The sequence below is a fragment of the Rutidosis leptorrhynchoides genome, unplaced genomic scaffold (assembly GCF_046630445.1).
Source record: "Rutidosis leptorrhynchoides isolate AG116_Rl617_1_P2 unplaced genomic scaffold, CSIRO_AGI_Rlap_v1 contig149, whole genome shotgun sequence".
Classification (NCBI taxonomy): Eukaryota; Viridiplantae; Streptophyta; class Magnoliopsida; order Asterales; family Asteraceae; genus Rutidosis; species Rutidosis leptorrhynchoides.
Genome location: NW_027266401.1, coordinates 19275 through 37071, shown reverse-complemented (window position 1 = coordinate 37071; position 17797 = coordinate 19275). Strand labels below are relative to the sequence as shown.

Genomic DNA, 17797 nt, shown 5'->3' with positions numbered 1-17797 from the left:
ATTTGCAATGGCATTCTAAGCTACGGTAAGTGTTGGTGTTACATTGTTTTATGCAACCCCATTATTCAAAAGCGGATATACATTCATACACCCAGATATTTCTCATTATCAACCTATAAAGAGACTTATCTAGCGATTTTTAGTCACTTTTTTTTTTTGAAGAGGTATGGGTGATGAAAGACTATGGCGACGTAGAGTCATGGACCAAAATATGGAAACAAAAAATCGTGAGCTCTATTTGATACCACTCCGTTATATGAGTCTGTAAGAGGGCTTCTAAAGAATGGAAATGTTATGTGGCAACCGGTCTGATGATGGTAACTATGGCAAAAGGGTCTTTTTAACTGATCTCGAAAGTGGCAAAACCAAAAAGCTTGATGCTGTCCAAATATTTGGACACAACCTAAGATATTTTGAAGAGAGCTTAATTTTGCTAGACAATGCCAGAGCCGAATCTCATAGATCCACTTACGACGAATAAAGTTTCGTAAGTGATCGGTTCTTGTTTTCTATTTATAAACAGCTCGGTGGTTGTGCTATGTATTTATCTATTTATTTCTTGACAATTCGCTCTAGGTGAAGGTTTTTTTTTTTTTTTTTTTTCCATTTGAGAAATGTTTGTGAATCTTGGACGGTATTGAAGATTTGAGAATAAAAAAAGTATCATATTCTATCAGAAAAAGAAAAAAGAATCGTATATAGTCCATGCCTGTATATAGCTCTATACATAATCTGACTGGTGTTTTTGCAGTCCTGATCAAAGAATATATTTACTGAATGTGTTTGATGAAATGCTTTACAGAAGAGTCATGTTGGTGAAAATTTTGTGCAAGTTTTTTCTTCCTGTAAATTCAGTTGCAGTGCTGTGCTACATTACTTCTAATTCTGGGGATGTTATGGAAATTGGGATCAGAGAATGTAAAGAATAAGAATAAATCTATATGCATCCCATGACATTGGTTCACTTGTAATCGGTCCAAGTGTAGGGCTTGATAGGTTGTTACTAGGTAAAAAAATGTAGAGCATTGAACTCATATATAAATAATCTCTTATTTGGCCATTGGAGCGTCAATGTATTAAATGAAAATTCTGCCGATTGTGGCTAATGAATGAAAAATGAAAGTTTGAGCCTCCCCCCTTGTTCTTCATACTGCCATTTACAATACATTCAGATCTGTCATTTTTATATTGTTGCTATGATTGTTCTTGCTACATTCAAATCTGTGGAGACAGTCATTGACAGTTGCTTGCGATGATTTCAGGCAGCCAACGTACAGTTTGACTTTTGAAAGCGGAAAGTATACAAAGGTAAAAATAAAAAACCTATATTTCTTGCAGTCTATTTATTTCATTTGTAGGCTATTTGATCATGCTCCCATTAGTTTTCCATTGATGAGGTAAACAAAAAAAGTAGTGAAGCAGAATTCATTTGCCAAAAAACAAAAGTATGTTTTCACGTACTTAGAATCCTATTGGTAATATATAAATCACAAGCCAATATATAGGAGAAGCAAAACTACACAGATGAAAGAAACTGAAAAATAAGATTGATTTGGTATAGGAAATTTGAGTAAATTGTATCTGTGATTCAGTGATCTGATCAAAATTTACGACTATCAAAAAAGGGATAAATGTATCAAACTACTCTTTTCGACTTTCACTCAACCCTAATAATTCGTGTATTTAAATTACGCAGCCGTGAGCACGGATGAATCAACTCATATTAGCCGCCCCCTTAATTTTTCAACCAACTTAATCCTCAAGTGTCTCGCTGGGTTTGTAACTCTTTTTTTTTTCATTTTTGTTTCAACAAAAGTGATCGAGAGGAATTTCTGATAAATCAACATGGTGAAAAATAATCCATGACAGTTCATGATATAACCACTTTAAATTGGATTAATGATCTACCAGAATATATCCCGGTCAACTCCACGACTATTCGATGCAAAACTGGTATTTCGCTGTAAGTTGGTTTGCGAATTTTGGTATGCCTTAATTTGCTCCATAATTTCTTGCCATATTACTTCATTTCTGCTTCAAAATGATAAGTACCTCAGTAATTATAGAGCACTCAAGCCCTCTAACGTTATGCTAGCCCAATGTGGGATTAAGTATATTAATCCTAGCAGCACTAGTCAAGGCCGGATATATCAAGGAAAGTGAAGAGAAGTCAATGTGGACTCATGGTGGCATCATATATATGTAAAGACTTGTTATCATATTAATTACATTTCCCGAGATTAACCATAATGTGTATCATGTATGTAACCCATTTACATAATCAATGCTAGCAAATCTAAACCTGTCTTAATAATTTTGATGTTTTTTTCTTAGTCTACAACAATATCATGTATGGACTTCTCTTATTTATTTACTTCAATAATTGTGTATCCCCAACGACATTTATATGGATCCTGATCTTTACGAAGAAGCAAGTTATACTCATGAATTCATTTTATTTTGGTATATTGATCCTAGACTAGTTCCACTTGTGCACTCACTAAGTACATTATTGTATTAGAACACTTTAGTAGATAGAGATTTCCGTTGTACTAATTAAGAAAAAAAGAAGCCGGATTATTTTGAAAAAACAACTAGGTACGAAATTGCTATACATATTTCGATTATTAATTCCACCTAGACAATAAACAATTAACATCTAGCTTGAATAACAAACAAAAATGGAAATCGATCTCTCGTCTGACTCGAATTCTACACACAAACATAGAAGTGTCTTATTCGTGACTGATTAATTCCCAGATTACTCCAATCACATGTCCATATATATATAGTATCATTCTGGATATGTGTATGCTTCTTTATCGTAGAAGCTATGAACTCACCGATTCCACCTCCGACATTGACCAAAGATTTTACATTCTTTACCACATCTCCGAGTTTGCTAACAATCGACTCGGCCTGAATTTTGGTGTGGACAGCCATGTTATTGTTGAATCCCTTGTTGAATTCAGGATTCTGAGAAGCAAACTCATACATGGTACATCCGAGGATTTTTTCAAAGGCCGTGCCTCCTTCTTTCACACATTGGCTAAGGAAACACCACGTGACCCCTTCCGGCGGGATGCTCGAAAAAACGGCAAATGGGCTGTTCTCATTGTCCTTTCGAAGCAATGACGATACTTTGGTCGCTTCGTAGAGTGGTTCTTGATCAGTACCACTTGATGGCTCATGCGCCGCGAAGATTTTGTTGCGTACTAACAATCTCATAATGCATTTAAGGATGGATTTATTGGGAGGCGTAGAAGATTCTATCGATGAAGCTAAGTGGGATAAGGTCATTGGACCATTATGAGAGTGTAAAATATCGGCTAAACGAAGGTCAAGAGCACATCTAATTGTCATATAATGTGCAATTCCTGCTAGGCACTTGAAAATAGTAGCTTGAGCTAGGATTTCATCCTCAAATTGATGATCCATATTCTCTAGCTACCAGTTTGTATATATATATATGTTTATGATTGTTTGAAGTACATATGATCAGTTGTGTCGAAATTTATAAAAAAAACTTATAATGTATAGACAGCGTCATCGATGTCATTTTCTTTATTTTATATCATATCAAGCCAATAAAGAACCGCAACTTAAATTCAAAACAATTGACTTTATTTTATATCAAGCCAATTGACTTTATTTTATATACTATTAAGTTGTCATGTGAGTGAGAAAGGCTTCGTAAATCAGAAATTCCACTTTGTGGCTAGCTCCGACGGTCAACAGCTGCTATAGTAAATCAGAAATGCCACTTGCTAAGCCACATATATACTCCGTAGGAATTGAGTTTCCTAGAAAAATATAGGAATATGTTTTTGCAGGCTGCGGCCAATAAGAATCTTATATAGTCCATACCTTACAGCTTATTCATTAATCGATCTGATTCTGATGGGTGTTTTTTTTAGGTCTCTTAGAGTATCTCACAGCTGATAGTCGTAAGACTATCCCTCGTTCCTGTTGTAGGTGCACGAAGTGGCAAGGAACTGGTCACAGAGTTTTTTCCATTTCACGAGTGTTTTTTAATCTAAGTTCCCTAAATGTGTTTGATGAAATGCCCCCAAAGAAGAGTCCTATCCAAGGATGAATCTGTGTATAAATTCAACACGGGCTAAAACTGTTTTATGCATAACTACCAATGAAATACTAATCAATATATATATATATATATGCAATAGTGAGGGCAAGAAAAACAATATTTTATATATATCGCGGTTATATTTTATGGCTAGATCTGTCGCTCGTCCTCAGACTGAGAATTTTGTACAAGTGTTTGATCAACCTCTAATGTGAAGCTGTAAGCGTTAATTTTGTATGTTGCATAGTCCCTTTATGGAAATTTGTAATGCTTATAGCCAGATCATGCTCACCATAACTAGTGTAAAAGAATTTGAAAATTAAATTAGTTTCCTATTTAGAGTTAAAACACTTCGTGAGCAGAGTAACCAAATTTTATCAAACTTCCAGTTAAAGTAACAACAACTTCCTGACTAAGCAACCAATTGTTCGATGTTTTCATCATTTATCAATGAGTTGCGACATTAGAGCTCACAGGGCAAAATTGTTAGTATCTCCCAAGTCCCATACCAAAACTACTTTATAAGCCTAACAAACAATTATTCAAAATAAATGGATTTAGTATTTTACTGAGAAATTGTTGTGTATATACTGTGTACCGCGTCATCACTTACACAAAAGCATTAAAATTTGACACGCATAACTTTTTAGATCTACAAAAAATTTAATTACATTACTATATCCTATGAGAAATAGTGAGCTCTCGAAAGAAATGGATAAATCCACTTTAATCATATGGGACTTAAATAGTACATTGTCAGAATTTTGAGACTGACCTGTATAAGTGCCGATGTGTTACACCATACGCAATTCAAACAGAAATTTCTCCACTTTACTTAAGTTACACCTAAGGGCAAAATGGAGTCAAGTAATGCGTGTGGCCCAACAAGCTAGGCTAAGGATTACATATTTTACTCAGGCCCGACCTTTTTAAGAGCCAAAATTTGGCTCGATTCATTTCCCTACTTAAAACCGACCAAGTTTTTGTCAAGCCGTTACTTATGAGATGAAAATTTTCAAACGAACCGAACTGTACAAAGCTATTAATTTTGGTCAGATATAATAATTTTGATGAATTCAATTACGTCAGTTTTCTCTGAAAGGATCGATTATTTGGAGGTTTTGGTCTTCTTAGCCGCCAGACCATTAATAAATTTCGTCAATTCGATTGAAATTGGTTCGATTCCGCTCGAATCATACCGCCAAAGTTGAGTCATTGGCCGTGGCTTAAACTTTACGCGAAAATCCGAACCAATCCAAGAAAATATATTTATTTGTAAACAAGCCCTCAAATATTTAGCATTTACAATCTGATACAGTCTGTTGATCTGTCTTTCTCCTTCATTTTCCCTCAGAAACCAAATCAAGGTAGTCGTCAACTGGCGAGATCCAAATCGAACCCTCAAAAAAGTCTCGCATCAATTTCATCTTTTGCAATAGCTTTTGTAAGTTTATCTCCTGATCTGATCAACGTGCCATAGATTTTACCAAGTTAATTGAAACCATATACTACTGAAGTTTCCCAGAAATCGTTTTCTGTCCGAACAAACAGATCGGCTGGCCTTTTTTTGGATTCATGGAAGTGGGGTTTTCATAATATTTGTTAGTTTAAGAATTTCTGATATAAAGTTTTAATTTTGAGCTGTGAAAAGTTCAGCATTGTCAAAGAAGGGCGACTAATAATAAGGTAAAGATTTTATGTCTTGTTCAACGGATGCCAGTGTAATTTGTAAGACTGCTTTATTCGAGAAGCTCAATTCATCCATGTCTGCTATTGGTTTTACGTGTAGGATGACTATGTTTGCGTAATTGCGTTGTAACCTTTAGAAAGGAGCTAAAGTGATCTTGAAACTTGTTGTATATGGGTTTTGTTTTTGGTGTATAAGCTTTCGTATTTATTGATTGAGAATGATCTCCTGTAAATTTTCTTATTCCAATATTCTCGTGTTCATCATGTTGTTGCAGATACTGTTATCACATACATCTCTATGTTCGGAGGCCACGTAGTAGTTCCTAGCAACAGTCCACATTTAAGGAAATCTGGAAGCAGGGCTGTGGTCTCTGACGTTGGTACAAGATCATTAGAAGCTTTTGAGTTGATATTCAGTGGTTTACAAATGATTTGTTTTATACTGAAATCTTCCTATATCTGTCAGATGATGAGCTAGGAAATGGCGATGATGGCTCCTTACGTCCAATAATGTCAGATGAACTGAAGAGTGCTGCTATGCCAATAAGCAGTGTTGTGATGATGCCCTCTCCTACATTTTTATGGAGTTTCAAGGTTTACTTTTTGAATATTTTTCTTGTCGAACATCATTATGCAAAAATTTGTCTCTATGATTTTTAGCATAACGTATGCATAAAGTGGTTCAACCTCTTAGTGAATGATAGTTGATTGCATAATCAGAGATACAATGTTATACCATAATGATGACAAGTTCCATATTCATTTGCCTTGAATCTCTCTTTATCTGTCGTCTTACATTTTTTTCTTTAGCATTCGCTCTGTTGGAAAATGGATGATATCTGAATCTTAAAACTACTATAATTTCCAGGTGATTTGGTTCATCATCTGGGCTTTTATATGCTGCAAGGTCAGTTTGAGCTTCCGACGTGACGATAGAGTTTTTTTTTTTTAATAGTACTGAATTTATTTATGGTTTTTACATGTTTGCTTTGCCTTTTTTGTGAATAAATACCTAAACTAAAATCACAGATTGGATGGGATTCTGTTATGATTATGAGTGCTGAAGTGCGGGATCTGTTTCTTTATGAGGCATTTTTGTATTACAATCCTCTTCTTCTTGTGGTAAGTTTATTCTTTAGTTTTTGGCTACATTGGCTTTCTTTTAAGTGCATGCAATTTTCTAAACATGCTTTTATCTGTTTTGTTATTACAGACACTGATGGTTTGGCTTTGGGGAGTCAATTTATGGGTTTTCTCCCAGGCTAATGTCAGTTTTGCAAAAATTTTTTGATGTCGATCAAACTCATCTTACTCATAGAGAAACATGGAGGGTATATTTGGAAGACTTTTTTTTTCCTCATTGTCCAATGTATTGTAGTCTTATTGTTACTTTTAGCTGATACTGTACTGTTTTCGGAACTACAGTGTGCAACTTGGATGACTATTGTTGTCCCGATTAGCATGACTGCATACCTCTATCTTTATTCTCATGGAGAAGTATCATTGGCTGCATCACAACCAGTGTAATAGATGCATCCTTTCCTCATTTTTTAGATAATGTATAAACTTGACAAATATGCCAGAATCGTAAAAGTTTATATATCTTTTCACTGCAGGTACTCCTATATTGTGCAGTTGCAATGGTGTTGATATTCCCTTTCGATATTTTTTACTTATCCTCACGTTATTACCTGCTAAGGACCCTGTGGAGAATCGTTCTCCCTCTACAGGCAAGTTTGTTATGTAATTATAGGCTATAAGTTCATCTTCTGAGTGGTTCTCTCCATTGGCTGTTATAATTTTGCTATCTTTTGTATTACAGGCTATATCGTTTTCAGACTTCTTCTTAGCTGATATCTTGACATCCATGGCAAAGGTATATATCTTACACTCTGGTTTACCCATTCTTTTAAAATATGTATTTGCCTTATCATGTATCGAAACATAGTTTAAATGTCCTGATGAAAAAATCACAGAATGTTGAAATTTTGAACTAATCAACCATGTACAAATCAAATGTTGTTTCTTTGCAGGTCCTCTCAGATCTTGAGCGTTCAGTATGTAGAATGGTTCATCGGCAGGTTAGTAATTTTTCATGAGCCATATCTGTTTGTATTAGTAGGTTAATAATTTTATTTAGCATTTAACTCTAGGGTTATTATTTTCACTAACTTGCTATTATAATGAAATCATGCAGGTTGCCACCATTGCATGGTTTGAAGCTGATTCTGTGTGTGGAAGTCACTCTATTGCAATTCCTTTAGTTCTTGTTTTGCCTTACTTGTTTAGATTATTCCAATGTCTTCGACAATTCAAGGATACAAGAGAGAGATCATGCCTTCTAAATGGTAATAGATTTTCACAAATCCCTTGTAAACTCAGAACTTATGCAGAATTAGTCCTCTATTCACTGAATTTGCTTCTGGATTTTTTCAGCTTTAAAATATTCAACTGCAGTACCAGTCATTTTCCTTTCAGCCCTCAAATATCACGTGCTTCCCGACAAATGGACTAGCTTTTATCGTCCTCTATGGCTCCTTTCTAGTGTCTTGAACTCCATGTATTCATTCTATTGGGACATAACCCGAGATTGGGATATGAGGTAAGGAAATAAATCACTTAGTATTAAAAACTGTTCATTTCTCTTCCTTGATCTGGCATTATCTAATTCTAATGTATGTATAAATTTCTTTCTGTAGTGGCTTCACGAGGATCTTCAAGTTCAACAAGCCAAATCTTTTCTCATATCTTTTCTATGGACGAACATGGGTAAGTTAAAATTACACACACAGTTAAACCTCTTTAAATTAATACGGTCAAGAACCCTCGTGATTTGCATGTATCTACATTGTAGCATTAAAAAGTCATCTCTGGTCGTTCTCAAACTCTAATTATTGGAATTGGCAGGTTTATTTGTGGGTGATAGGAAGCAATTTGATATTGAGATGCACATGGACATATAAGCTTTCAGCTCATCTTAGGCATAACTACAGGACTGTATTCGCAATAGCTGCTTTGGAGATATTCCGTAGATTTCAATGGGTTTTCTTCAGAGTGGAGAATGAATGGAACAAGATGAACTCCAAGTCCAATATTCAGCTATCCATGATGAACAAGGACGACATAACGGAGGAGGAACGCAAATTACTTGCTTCAACTGACCACAATGTATAGATAAACCATTGAAAGATTATTACTGTGCTTAACAAGGTCTTACCCAGAGAGTTTTGAATTTGCAGAAATTTTTATCATTTATACTCGATTCTTTTGTTTATAAATCATAGGTAAACAATTTTCCACAGTTACATCAAGTCAACGGAATATCTTTATATAGGATGTGATCTTCAGTTTTTCTTTGTTTCCTTGGGGTGCGTTTGTTACGGGCCTACAAGCCGGAAAGATATCAACAAGCCTACAACTCGCTGACATCTCCCAACAAGCCTACAACTCGCTAATATGTTCCAACAAGCCTATAACTCTGGGAAAGCTGTTGACACTTAACAAGCCTACAGCTCGATAAGAGCTCTTAATAAGCCTACATGCCCCCAGAACAAGTATTGAATCTGACATAAGCGGAGTTACTGAGCCAAGGAAATGCTAATTAATTATCTCTCCCAAGAATGTAGCTTTATACGTAGTAATTAATTATAGAATTTAACAGAAGAATTGAATTCTAGAATAGCATTCGGCACAGAAATGCGAAATCATAGTCTAGCCCCCAGTTTATCCCTGATTCTAAACTTTCTCCCGTCATCTAAACAAGCCTATAATTCGGAATGGATTTTCTAAACAAGCCTATGACTTGGAATGCGCTAAACAACCCTACAATCGGGATGGATTCTTTAAAATATGTCTACGACTCAGGATACAAGCCTACAATCAGGATGGATTCTCTAAACAAGCCTACGACTCCGGATGTGCAAAATGAGCATAGAATCGGGATGGATTCTCTAAACTAGCCTACTACTCCGGATGCGCTAAATAAGCATACGATCGGGATGGATTCTCTAAACAAGCCTACAACCTGGGATGGCCTAAACAATCCTGCAACTCGGGATGGTCTAAACAAGCCTACACCTCGTGATATTCTTCTCTAAACTAAACTACGATCGGTAATCTCTCTAGTTACGTGTCAGGTCAAGTCAAGACTGAAGTGTGACCAAATGGGCCTAATGTTACAAGCCCATTACTATTTCTTTAGCTACTACACTGAAAGTGTTCGGCCCATGAGCCAACTCATAAATATTGAATAGGAAGGAATATAAGATGAGAATAAATAGACAGACCACTAAAATTAGGGACCATATACGTAACGTTTGTCATTATGAAGGACCAAACTGTATATTTTAGGCAAAAATGTGAAAAGAAGAGACCTCCACTTTCCAAGACTCCGTCCAGTGTATTCCATTCCACTTTCGTAGACATTCTACTCAGTTCTTCGCTTCAATCGTCTCCAAAATCCAAAAAGGTACAATTTTTTTCATTTGATCGATTCTTCCAAGAACATAGTTTGAAACCCTTTTTCTGTTTTCCTTTGAATCAGCGTTGTTAAGTTTGAGTAAATGGGTGATAGCAAGTTCTACAAGACGAGACTCTGTCAGTCGTTTCAGAGAGGACGCTGCTATCGCCATAACTGCAACTTTGCTCATGGTAATGCTGAGCTTCGCAGATTCTCAGAAAACTCTCATGGTGGTAACGTTTTATTCGACCCTAATTTTTTTTTTTTATTTCTAGCTGGCTTAGTTTATCGAAAGAGATATTTGTTCAAGTCTTGTATGTTGTGATTGAAATAGGTAGGCGGGAAAATCGAGTTGGTGACTTAAGGGAGAAGCTGCTTAGAAAGTATTCTCCTCGGCAAAGGCATTCCCCGAAAAGAGATCATGGCAACGATCATGGTATATCGATCCTTATTATGGCTAATCTCTAGCTTTACTGATACTTTTACTCATTATTTTTGTAGTATTATGTTGATTGTCTCTCTATGAGTGGGTTTCTTGCTATTGTTCAAGTGGTTTGCTGTTGATATAACTCTGTTTATGTACTCTTATCGTTCTACTGCAAATCCCATATTATGAAAAAAGCTTCCTAAATATACGAATACTTGTAATGAAATTTAAAATTACAGGACCTGATTGTTCCGATTCTTTTAGAGAGGCAAGCCCGACAAGGTAACTAGTTCAATATCTTAGTTGAATCATCTTCAACAGGAAGTGTAATATTTCGTATCAGTTTATTTAGTGGTTCATTTTTAGGGAAAGGAAACGTAGAAAGAAAGAGCTTGTGGATGGTGGAAGTGATTTCTCTGGAAGTCTAAGAACCTCAGATGGTGCCCAAAATCGAGAGAAGCACACGTCAGTGGATTCAGAAGTTGCTCTTGAAGAACAGGTATCAAGAATTTGTTCCAAGTGCTCTAAAATCATATACTGTTCTGTTTTCTATTGGTTAGCTCCTGGGTAAACTTGGTCCTGTTTTTGCCTTATCTGTTTTGCACAGGTAAACGGATTGCAGTCTGATATTAAGATGCTCAATCACAGAAAAGTTCAATTAGGGGTCAGTTTCATTCTCTTGCTGCTGCCATAACTGAAAAGTTACAATAAAAATTTGTCTTCCCACGTATATGTATGTGCGTGCGCATGCATACACGTTTCCTTGTGAACGCAACAGTGATCTTTGGACCTTTTACCTTTTTGTTCTCAAGATCTGTCTGGAAGAAAAGGTTCAAGAAGCTGACAGTCTTGTGTCCATGATTAAAGAACTTGAGGCTCAATTAGAGAAAGAAAAAAAGGACTGTGAAAGGTGAATGCCGACGTATTTGTAGAATTTTGTTCATGCACATATCATCAGTTCGTAAAACAGAATGAAGTGTTTCTTTAGTCTTGTTAAAGCACTTTATCTTTCTCATTTTATCTTTCTTGGGATCTTGTAATTTTCAGGATCACCTCTAAAATAAAAAAGTTTGTCAAAGCACATGATCACTACTCAAAACTACAAGATGAACTGAAGAGGCAAGTTCTTGTTTTCTACTATTTCATCTTTATCTGGATGCGTTTTTCTGTGGCGAACATCTCTTTTAGATTTTCTAACCAAAGGACTTTGTCGGGTCTGATAGCTTTACATGTTTATCAAATTTCATAGGTCACAACTTCGGCTTCATAAGTTGGGAGAGCAGCTGACCTCAGTAACCTCTAGGTCTAATGGTGGTGAAGAGGATTCGAGGATCAATATTTTAGGTGATGTGGACGCAAATCGTTATCCTAGTGAAAGCCTTCTGAATGAGAGAGAAAATCATCCTTCTCCAATAAAGGAGATCCTACATGTAAATGGGAACTTCGCTTCTTCACCAGATGGTAACTGTTTTTAATCTTGATGAGAAGTTATCTGAATTAAGGGGAACTTGAACTCTCAATCCTAAGAAGCAGAATGTTCGGGTCCTATTCATCAATGTAGACCATTATATTTTGAGTTTTTCCCACCCTTTTTTAAATCCCTGAAATGTGCTCATAATAATTTTTCCCCCACTGAACATGTAATTTAATTTTGCTATTTGTGCCAACATTTTTGCTATTTTGGCTGATGTAGGTGAAGGAAGTAGGCGGTACCCACATGAATCCATTGAGGAGCATTCTCAATGGAGTTCACGTTCTCGGTTAGTGACAAATGAAAATTTGGACAAGGTGGCTCGATCAAATGGGGAGAAGCCGAGGAATGAAAAGAGTTGCAAATCCGCTAAAGATAAGGTAACTTGTAATTGAAGAGAGACTATCTTGAAGGAGTGATTATTTCCTTTGTGGAAATTAATATGTTGCATTATTCTCCTGCCAGCAATCAAAGAGATCCATTTTGGAGCTTGCATTGCCAGCAACAGGAATGGCTGCTCATGCTGGTGATGAACGACCCGAAATTGAAGAAGATAAAGCTGTTGTGGTTGAAGATGTTTCTAGAGAAACCCGAAAACGAAATACAGACGACGAGGTTGATGGATTGCATATTTCACTTCCTCCACCACTGCCACTTCCTTGTAAAAGTTACTCTCAGGTAGAATTCACCACCATTGAATCAGTTTAATCTAGTTTTCTCACATGCTGGTATATTAATGTCTGTCTGAATAATTCAAGTATTGGTAACATAGATGTGATGATTTTTATTATATTTTATTATGAAGAAGTTAGCATCTGATTTGAGCTGCTCTTGACTTGATTTGCAGCACGAGCGTGATGATGAGATTGCCAATGCAGAAGTGATGGAAATGGAAGAGACTCTGAAAGGCACACAAGTTGTTTGATTCATAGAAAGAGCTGTAAAAAGAAAATGACTTTGTTAACTAGCATGCTGGATGCTTTTGGAAACGCATAATCTGACAGCTTCTTGTTTGTAGTTTTTAAGTTCAAATGGATGAGAAGAATTGATTTCCCTTATATCGCAAGTTCATTTAAAAGGCAAATACTGTTTTATTTGTTTCCGAGTTTCAAACTTTTCCAAAGAATTAACTGTATTGTAACACTGCCACTACGCACTTGTTAGAGCTTATCATTCCTAGTTGTAGGCTTGTTGGACTATTCCGAGTTGTAGGCTTGTTCGAGTCGTTCCGAGTTGTAAGCTTGTTGAGAGCTTATTGTTCCTAGTTGTAAGCTTGATGGTTCTTTCCGAGTTGTAGGCTGTTCGAGTCGTTCCAAGTTGTAAGCTTGTTGAGAGCTCATTGTTCCTAGTTGAAATTTAAACGACGTTACAGGCTAGGCACAGTTTAGGACATAATGGCCAAACAATGAGGATCATCCAGATAACAAAAAAAAAAAACACAAAGGGGTTTTGATTTGAGAGGATCAAAATCTGTCTTATGGGGCCCTAAACCCTAAACAAAAGTGTATATATTATCCGACCAAACTAAAAGAGTTCTTAAACTCATTGCATCATGTAACATTATACTTCTTTTGAGAAAGTGTTGATCATTTACTAGGTCAAAAAACTCCATGGGGAATGTTATTGTGGGTCTTCTTCTTCGACACACTTGGGACACTTGCATTTGAATCCATAATCGGCAAGTAAAGCTTGCCTCTCGTCAAACGGCAAGTCTTCGTCGATATATGATATGGTAATCTGCAAAAAGTAAAAAATTGCTTGAATACTTTTGTCCACAGCATTCTAAAATATGAAGCAGTATAAAAGAGAGAAATGCTTGACCTCTTCTCCCTTGCAAATTGGTCTAAGACAAAGAATTGTTGCTCTTCCATCTCGGTCCTGCATTCATTATATAGACAAGTAAGAAAAATGACCTTAATTTGCGGAAGAAAGGACGATATAATGAAAAAAATGTTATAAGCCCTCTTAAGTTAAACACATACCTCCTCTCTTTTGAATGCTTCGGCATTGGGACAACAAGAATGGTTCATACAACTTTGCAATGAGTAGAAAGCACTCCCTAATGCATACATTAAAACAAAAATGTTAGTTTTAGACCATGAGTAGAAACCCATAGGAGTAAAAACGAATGGTTATATTCGCAAGGCCACAAAATAATATAAATCATACCTTCACAACAAACTGAATAGTCATCACCAAGTGCATCCAAAAGTGGTCTTGTTATTTTCTCGGCTTTCTCCTGCCAACAATGAGGAAGATATTGGGATTATAACTTTCTTTTAATTTTTATATAATGATCAAAGGTAAAATGGAGTGTATTTTCAAACCTTTTGAGGATGAGCAAGATCGTCGATGTACGAAAAATAATCTTGTACAGGAGATGCCACAACCAAATCACTGTTGCACATGAAAGACAAAAAATAATTATTCAGCAAACCAGAAGCTATGGCATTGCATGCTACGTCAAGAAGGGATGTATATAACTTTCTGCAAGGAAGATCAAGTTAAATATGAATTGAACAGAATCAACTAACAGATTATTGAGTTCAAACATGCCAATAATGTGCCCGTAAATTTCGAGAGAGAATACTTGGTAGAGTCAAGGATTCAACTGATAAAACTACAAGCAGCTATATATTACATTGAAGGATGTTAGTTGAATCTACATAAAAAGGATACGTGCCTCGCATTCCTTGTCAAAGATAGCTGCCTTCAGGAGCTGAAGAGACTGAAAAAAAGAAATTGGGTTGAGCAGATTGGGAATTTATGATCAGAATTTATTAATAGAGAAATAAGGATAAAGAAAACATTGATGAACCAGAAATATTCCTACCGTAAAGGCAAGCTCCTTTATTTCCATTCTAAATTTCATTTCATCATCAACATCATCTGGCAATCCAACGCAGTCCCACCACCTTCAAAAAGTAGATGCGGGTGAGTCTTCTCTCTGGTGTAATCAAGTTTTCAATTTTTTTTCTTTTTAAGAAATTACCTTTGCTTGTGCCCAATTGATATTGGCTTCCATGCCTCTAAAAGTAAATTAGAGCGGTCCAACACATCAGAACTCTTGTGCTTCTCTAGTTTTTCGAAATAAGTTGTTTTCAGCTTCCTATACCTTAAAACAGTAGATGAAATTGCCTGAAGATAGAGAACCAAAGAAACCAATTACATACGGCTGTGAGATATCATATTTAAGAATATATCATCATGCGAACCATTAGTTATGATTTATGACACTGATTTTCACCACAATTTTGTATATCCAAAGCTTGTAAGCGAAGTGCAATCAGTGAAAATGAACTGTGGCCAAGACAACATTTTAGAAAGACCTCCTATAGGTAACGATATCGTCCATTGGGTACTGGCATAGATTATCTTACTAACTTGACAAGTTAAGTACATGTAACCCATTAGATAGACATGTCGAGCACGTATGGAGATCTATCATAGTAATAGAAGCAGTAAGGCGTCTTAGAAGAGCACATAAGTCCACCCACATTATAACTTGTTAGCAACTATCTGAAAACTATACTAGACAATTACACACTAGAAGAAAGAAAGACACATAGTGATCTACTTTGGGAAAACAAAGCTTGGATGATATGATATAACACAGAAACATATAAGTTTTCAGTTTTAGTAACACATAGCCAGTGCGATGTGTTCCAATTGTTCTAGTGCAATTTGCTGGAATATGGATAACAGATAGTGAGAAAATTATGTTTTAGCAAAAAAAAATGGTACGAAGATATTTAGTGCAACTTGACAGAAGTCACAACACATACAGAAGTTACATAAGTACATCATCCATTATCCAAAATCATTACAAATCAAAGTAAAAAAAGATAGAAAAATATTGTTATGTACCTTGGCCGCCAGGAGGAAAATGTCATTTGTTTCTGGAAATAATTAAGCGAAAAAAAATCAATGAGAGCAAAAGTTTTTCTAAATCTCTGTGAAATAGGGTGTAAGAAGCTGGAGCTTACCAACCGCATGTTGTATAAAATTTGATAGCGCCTCCCTAGATAGTGATTCTGATTTCTCACAGGTGCAAAGTAAAGAATGAAAGAACTCCCAATCAGCATCAGCACAAGACTTGCTACGCAATGTGACAAACATTGAATTTGGATTAATTAATGTTAATTAACATCTCATAAACACATTTTTTGGAAGGAGAAACTTTCTGTCAAATGGACGCAAATTATTAAAAAAAATATGAATTATACCTACAATACTGAGCTTCATCGCAGCCCCCTGGGCATGAAATGACCGTAGGCAATGGAAACTTATCTGAGTAGGGAAACACCAATCCACCATCCATCAATGACTCAACAACCCCATCAGGAAGAGGAATTGTTTCCTTTTCCGGGACACTGAAATCTTCTTCTTCAGATGAGTCAGTGTCAGAACAATGACCGTGGGAAGAAGTTGAGGCACCACGTCCATTATTTGAGGAGGCAGGACCTATTATATTTTGAAAATAGAGTCTCCTTCCCATTTGAAGTTCAATTGAGCCAACAAACTTAAAGCAATAGCTACAAACGAAACACTCCATCTGCAACATAATAATGAGATAATAAACAATCCGAAAACCAAAAGACGATATATGACGGAGAGAAATGAGAGAAGGGGAGCAGACCCTATTTGAAGCATGCTGAATACCAACAAGCATTTGATCCTTCAATATGAGTTCTCCTTCTTTGAATTCCGATTTTGCAAACACACCTGAAAAGGGTTAAAACGATTTCGAATAAGAAAACTAACACAGCTAATTATAAGGATTGATTGACTACTAAAAAATAAAAACCTTTTCCAAAGTCTCCATTTTGTTTGACTGTGATGCCATGGCATTTCCTAGTTGGTATGAGCTTCTCAAAATATTCCTGGAATCATACGACGAATGAATATCAACTATGAAGATACGTAGACAGCAATAAGAAACCATTTTTTTTTTCAGAGCAGAATATAAAAAGTAGCTGCAATTGCAAGTTAAGCTAAGCTGAGAGAGAGAGAGAGAGATTTTGACCTGGACTTGGAGAGGAGGAGGAGATTGAAGAAGAGAAGAAATTTGGGCGGCGCAGCTCTCGTCAATGGAACAGACACTCTCCATTGTAGAAGAAGCGGCTCTTCTGTCAATTGATGTTAAGAGCACTTATGTTTTTGTTTAACAGATGAAAAGTCCGGCTTAAAGGCAAATAAGGCCAACAAGGTAAAACACTGCTTCTTTGGTCCTCGAATTTCTAAAATCTTTATTTTAGGGCTTATATCGATTTTACGTGTAAATGGTGGCAACTAGCATGTATTTTGGGTCTGAGGTTGCACTGAGTATGTCTTTTTTTTCCTAAGGCCTAACTCCTAAGTTATCGATTCTGAAAAACGAGCATGTTTCGTCGTGTTTCAAACACTTTTAAAAAGAATATTTTTTTATTAAAAATGACCCAGAAAAAAGGGAAAAAATAAACTTTTGAGAAGTAAGACGAAGTATATATTCCAAATACAAAATGACCCGTCCAAGGTGATAGATAGAATTCTTCGTAATCAATATATGGTCAAAACACTTAAAATTATTTCTTAACTGATAATCATGAGCAATTTACACCCATCATACGACCTTGAATACATTGAAAGAGAAGTACTTTGAGATTAAATTAGTCATTAGTGAGA

The 17797-nt window shown here is 35.9% G+C and overlaps 3 protein-coding genes and 1 pseudogene across 3 annotated transcripts; 2 read left to right on the top strand and 2 right to left on the bottom strand.

Annotated features, from left to right (window-relative positions):
- Nucleotides 1-2659: 2659 nt before the first annotated feature.
- LOC139881391 (xanthohumol 4-O-methyltransferase-like) lies at nucleotides 2660-3438 on the bottom strand. The gene is made up of 2 exons (XM_071865873.1): nucleotides 2844-3438; nucleotides 2660-2712 (listed from the first exon to the last, which is right to left on the bottom strand). The coding sequence occupies exons 1-2, from the start codon at nucleotides 3436-3438 to the stop codon at nucleotides 2660-2662; spliced, it is 648 nt and encodes a 215-aa protein (XP_071721974.1).
- A 2636-nt stretch (nucleotides 3439-6074) lies between these two features.
- On the top strand, nucleotides 6075-8950 carry LOC139881396 (uncharacterized; annotated as a pseudogene).
- Nucleotides 8951-10338: 1388 nt separating this feature from the next.
- Nucleotides 10339-13058, top strand: LOC139881390 (zinc finger CCCH domain-containing protein 13-like). Its single transcript, XM_071865872.1, has 11 exons — nucleotides 10339-10465; nucleotides 10570-10671; nucleotides 10902-10944; nucleotides 11029-11161; nucleotides 11270-11326; nucleotides 11475-11572; nucleotides 11710-11781; nucleotides 11912-12123; nucleotides 12356-12513; nucleotides 12599-12811; nucleotides 12981-13058. Exons 1-11 carry the CDS (start codon nucleotides 10339-10341, stop codon nucleotides 13056-13058), a joined length of 1293 nt encoding a protein of 430 aa, XP_071721973.1.
- A 695-nt stretch (nucleotides 13059-13753) lies between these two features.
- LOC139881389 (histone-lysine N-methyltransferase ATXR2-like) lies at nucleotides 13754-17243 on the bottom strand. Its single transcript, XM_071865871.1, has 15 exons — nucleotides 17160-17243; nucleotides 16941-17016; nucleotides 16773-16858; nucleotides 16360-16688; nucleotides 16120-16232; nucleotides 16001-16032; nucleotides 15126-15271; nucleotides 14967-15048; nucleotides 14813-14861; nucleotides 14668-14722; nucleotides 14461-14530; nucleotides 14303-14372; nucleotides 14116-14192; nucleotides 13955-14011; nucleotides 13754-13870 (listed from the first exon to the last, which is right to left on the bottom strand). Exons 1-15 carry the CDS (start codon nucleotides 17241-17243, stop codon nucleotides 13754-13756), a joined length of 1443 nt encoding a protein of 480 aa, XP_071721972.1.
- Nucleotides 17244-17797: the final 554 nt, after the last annotated feature.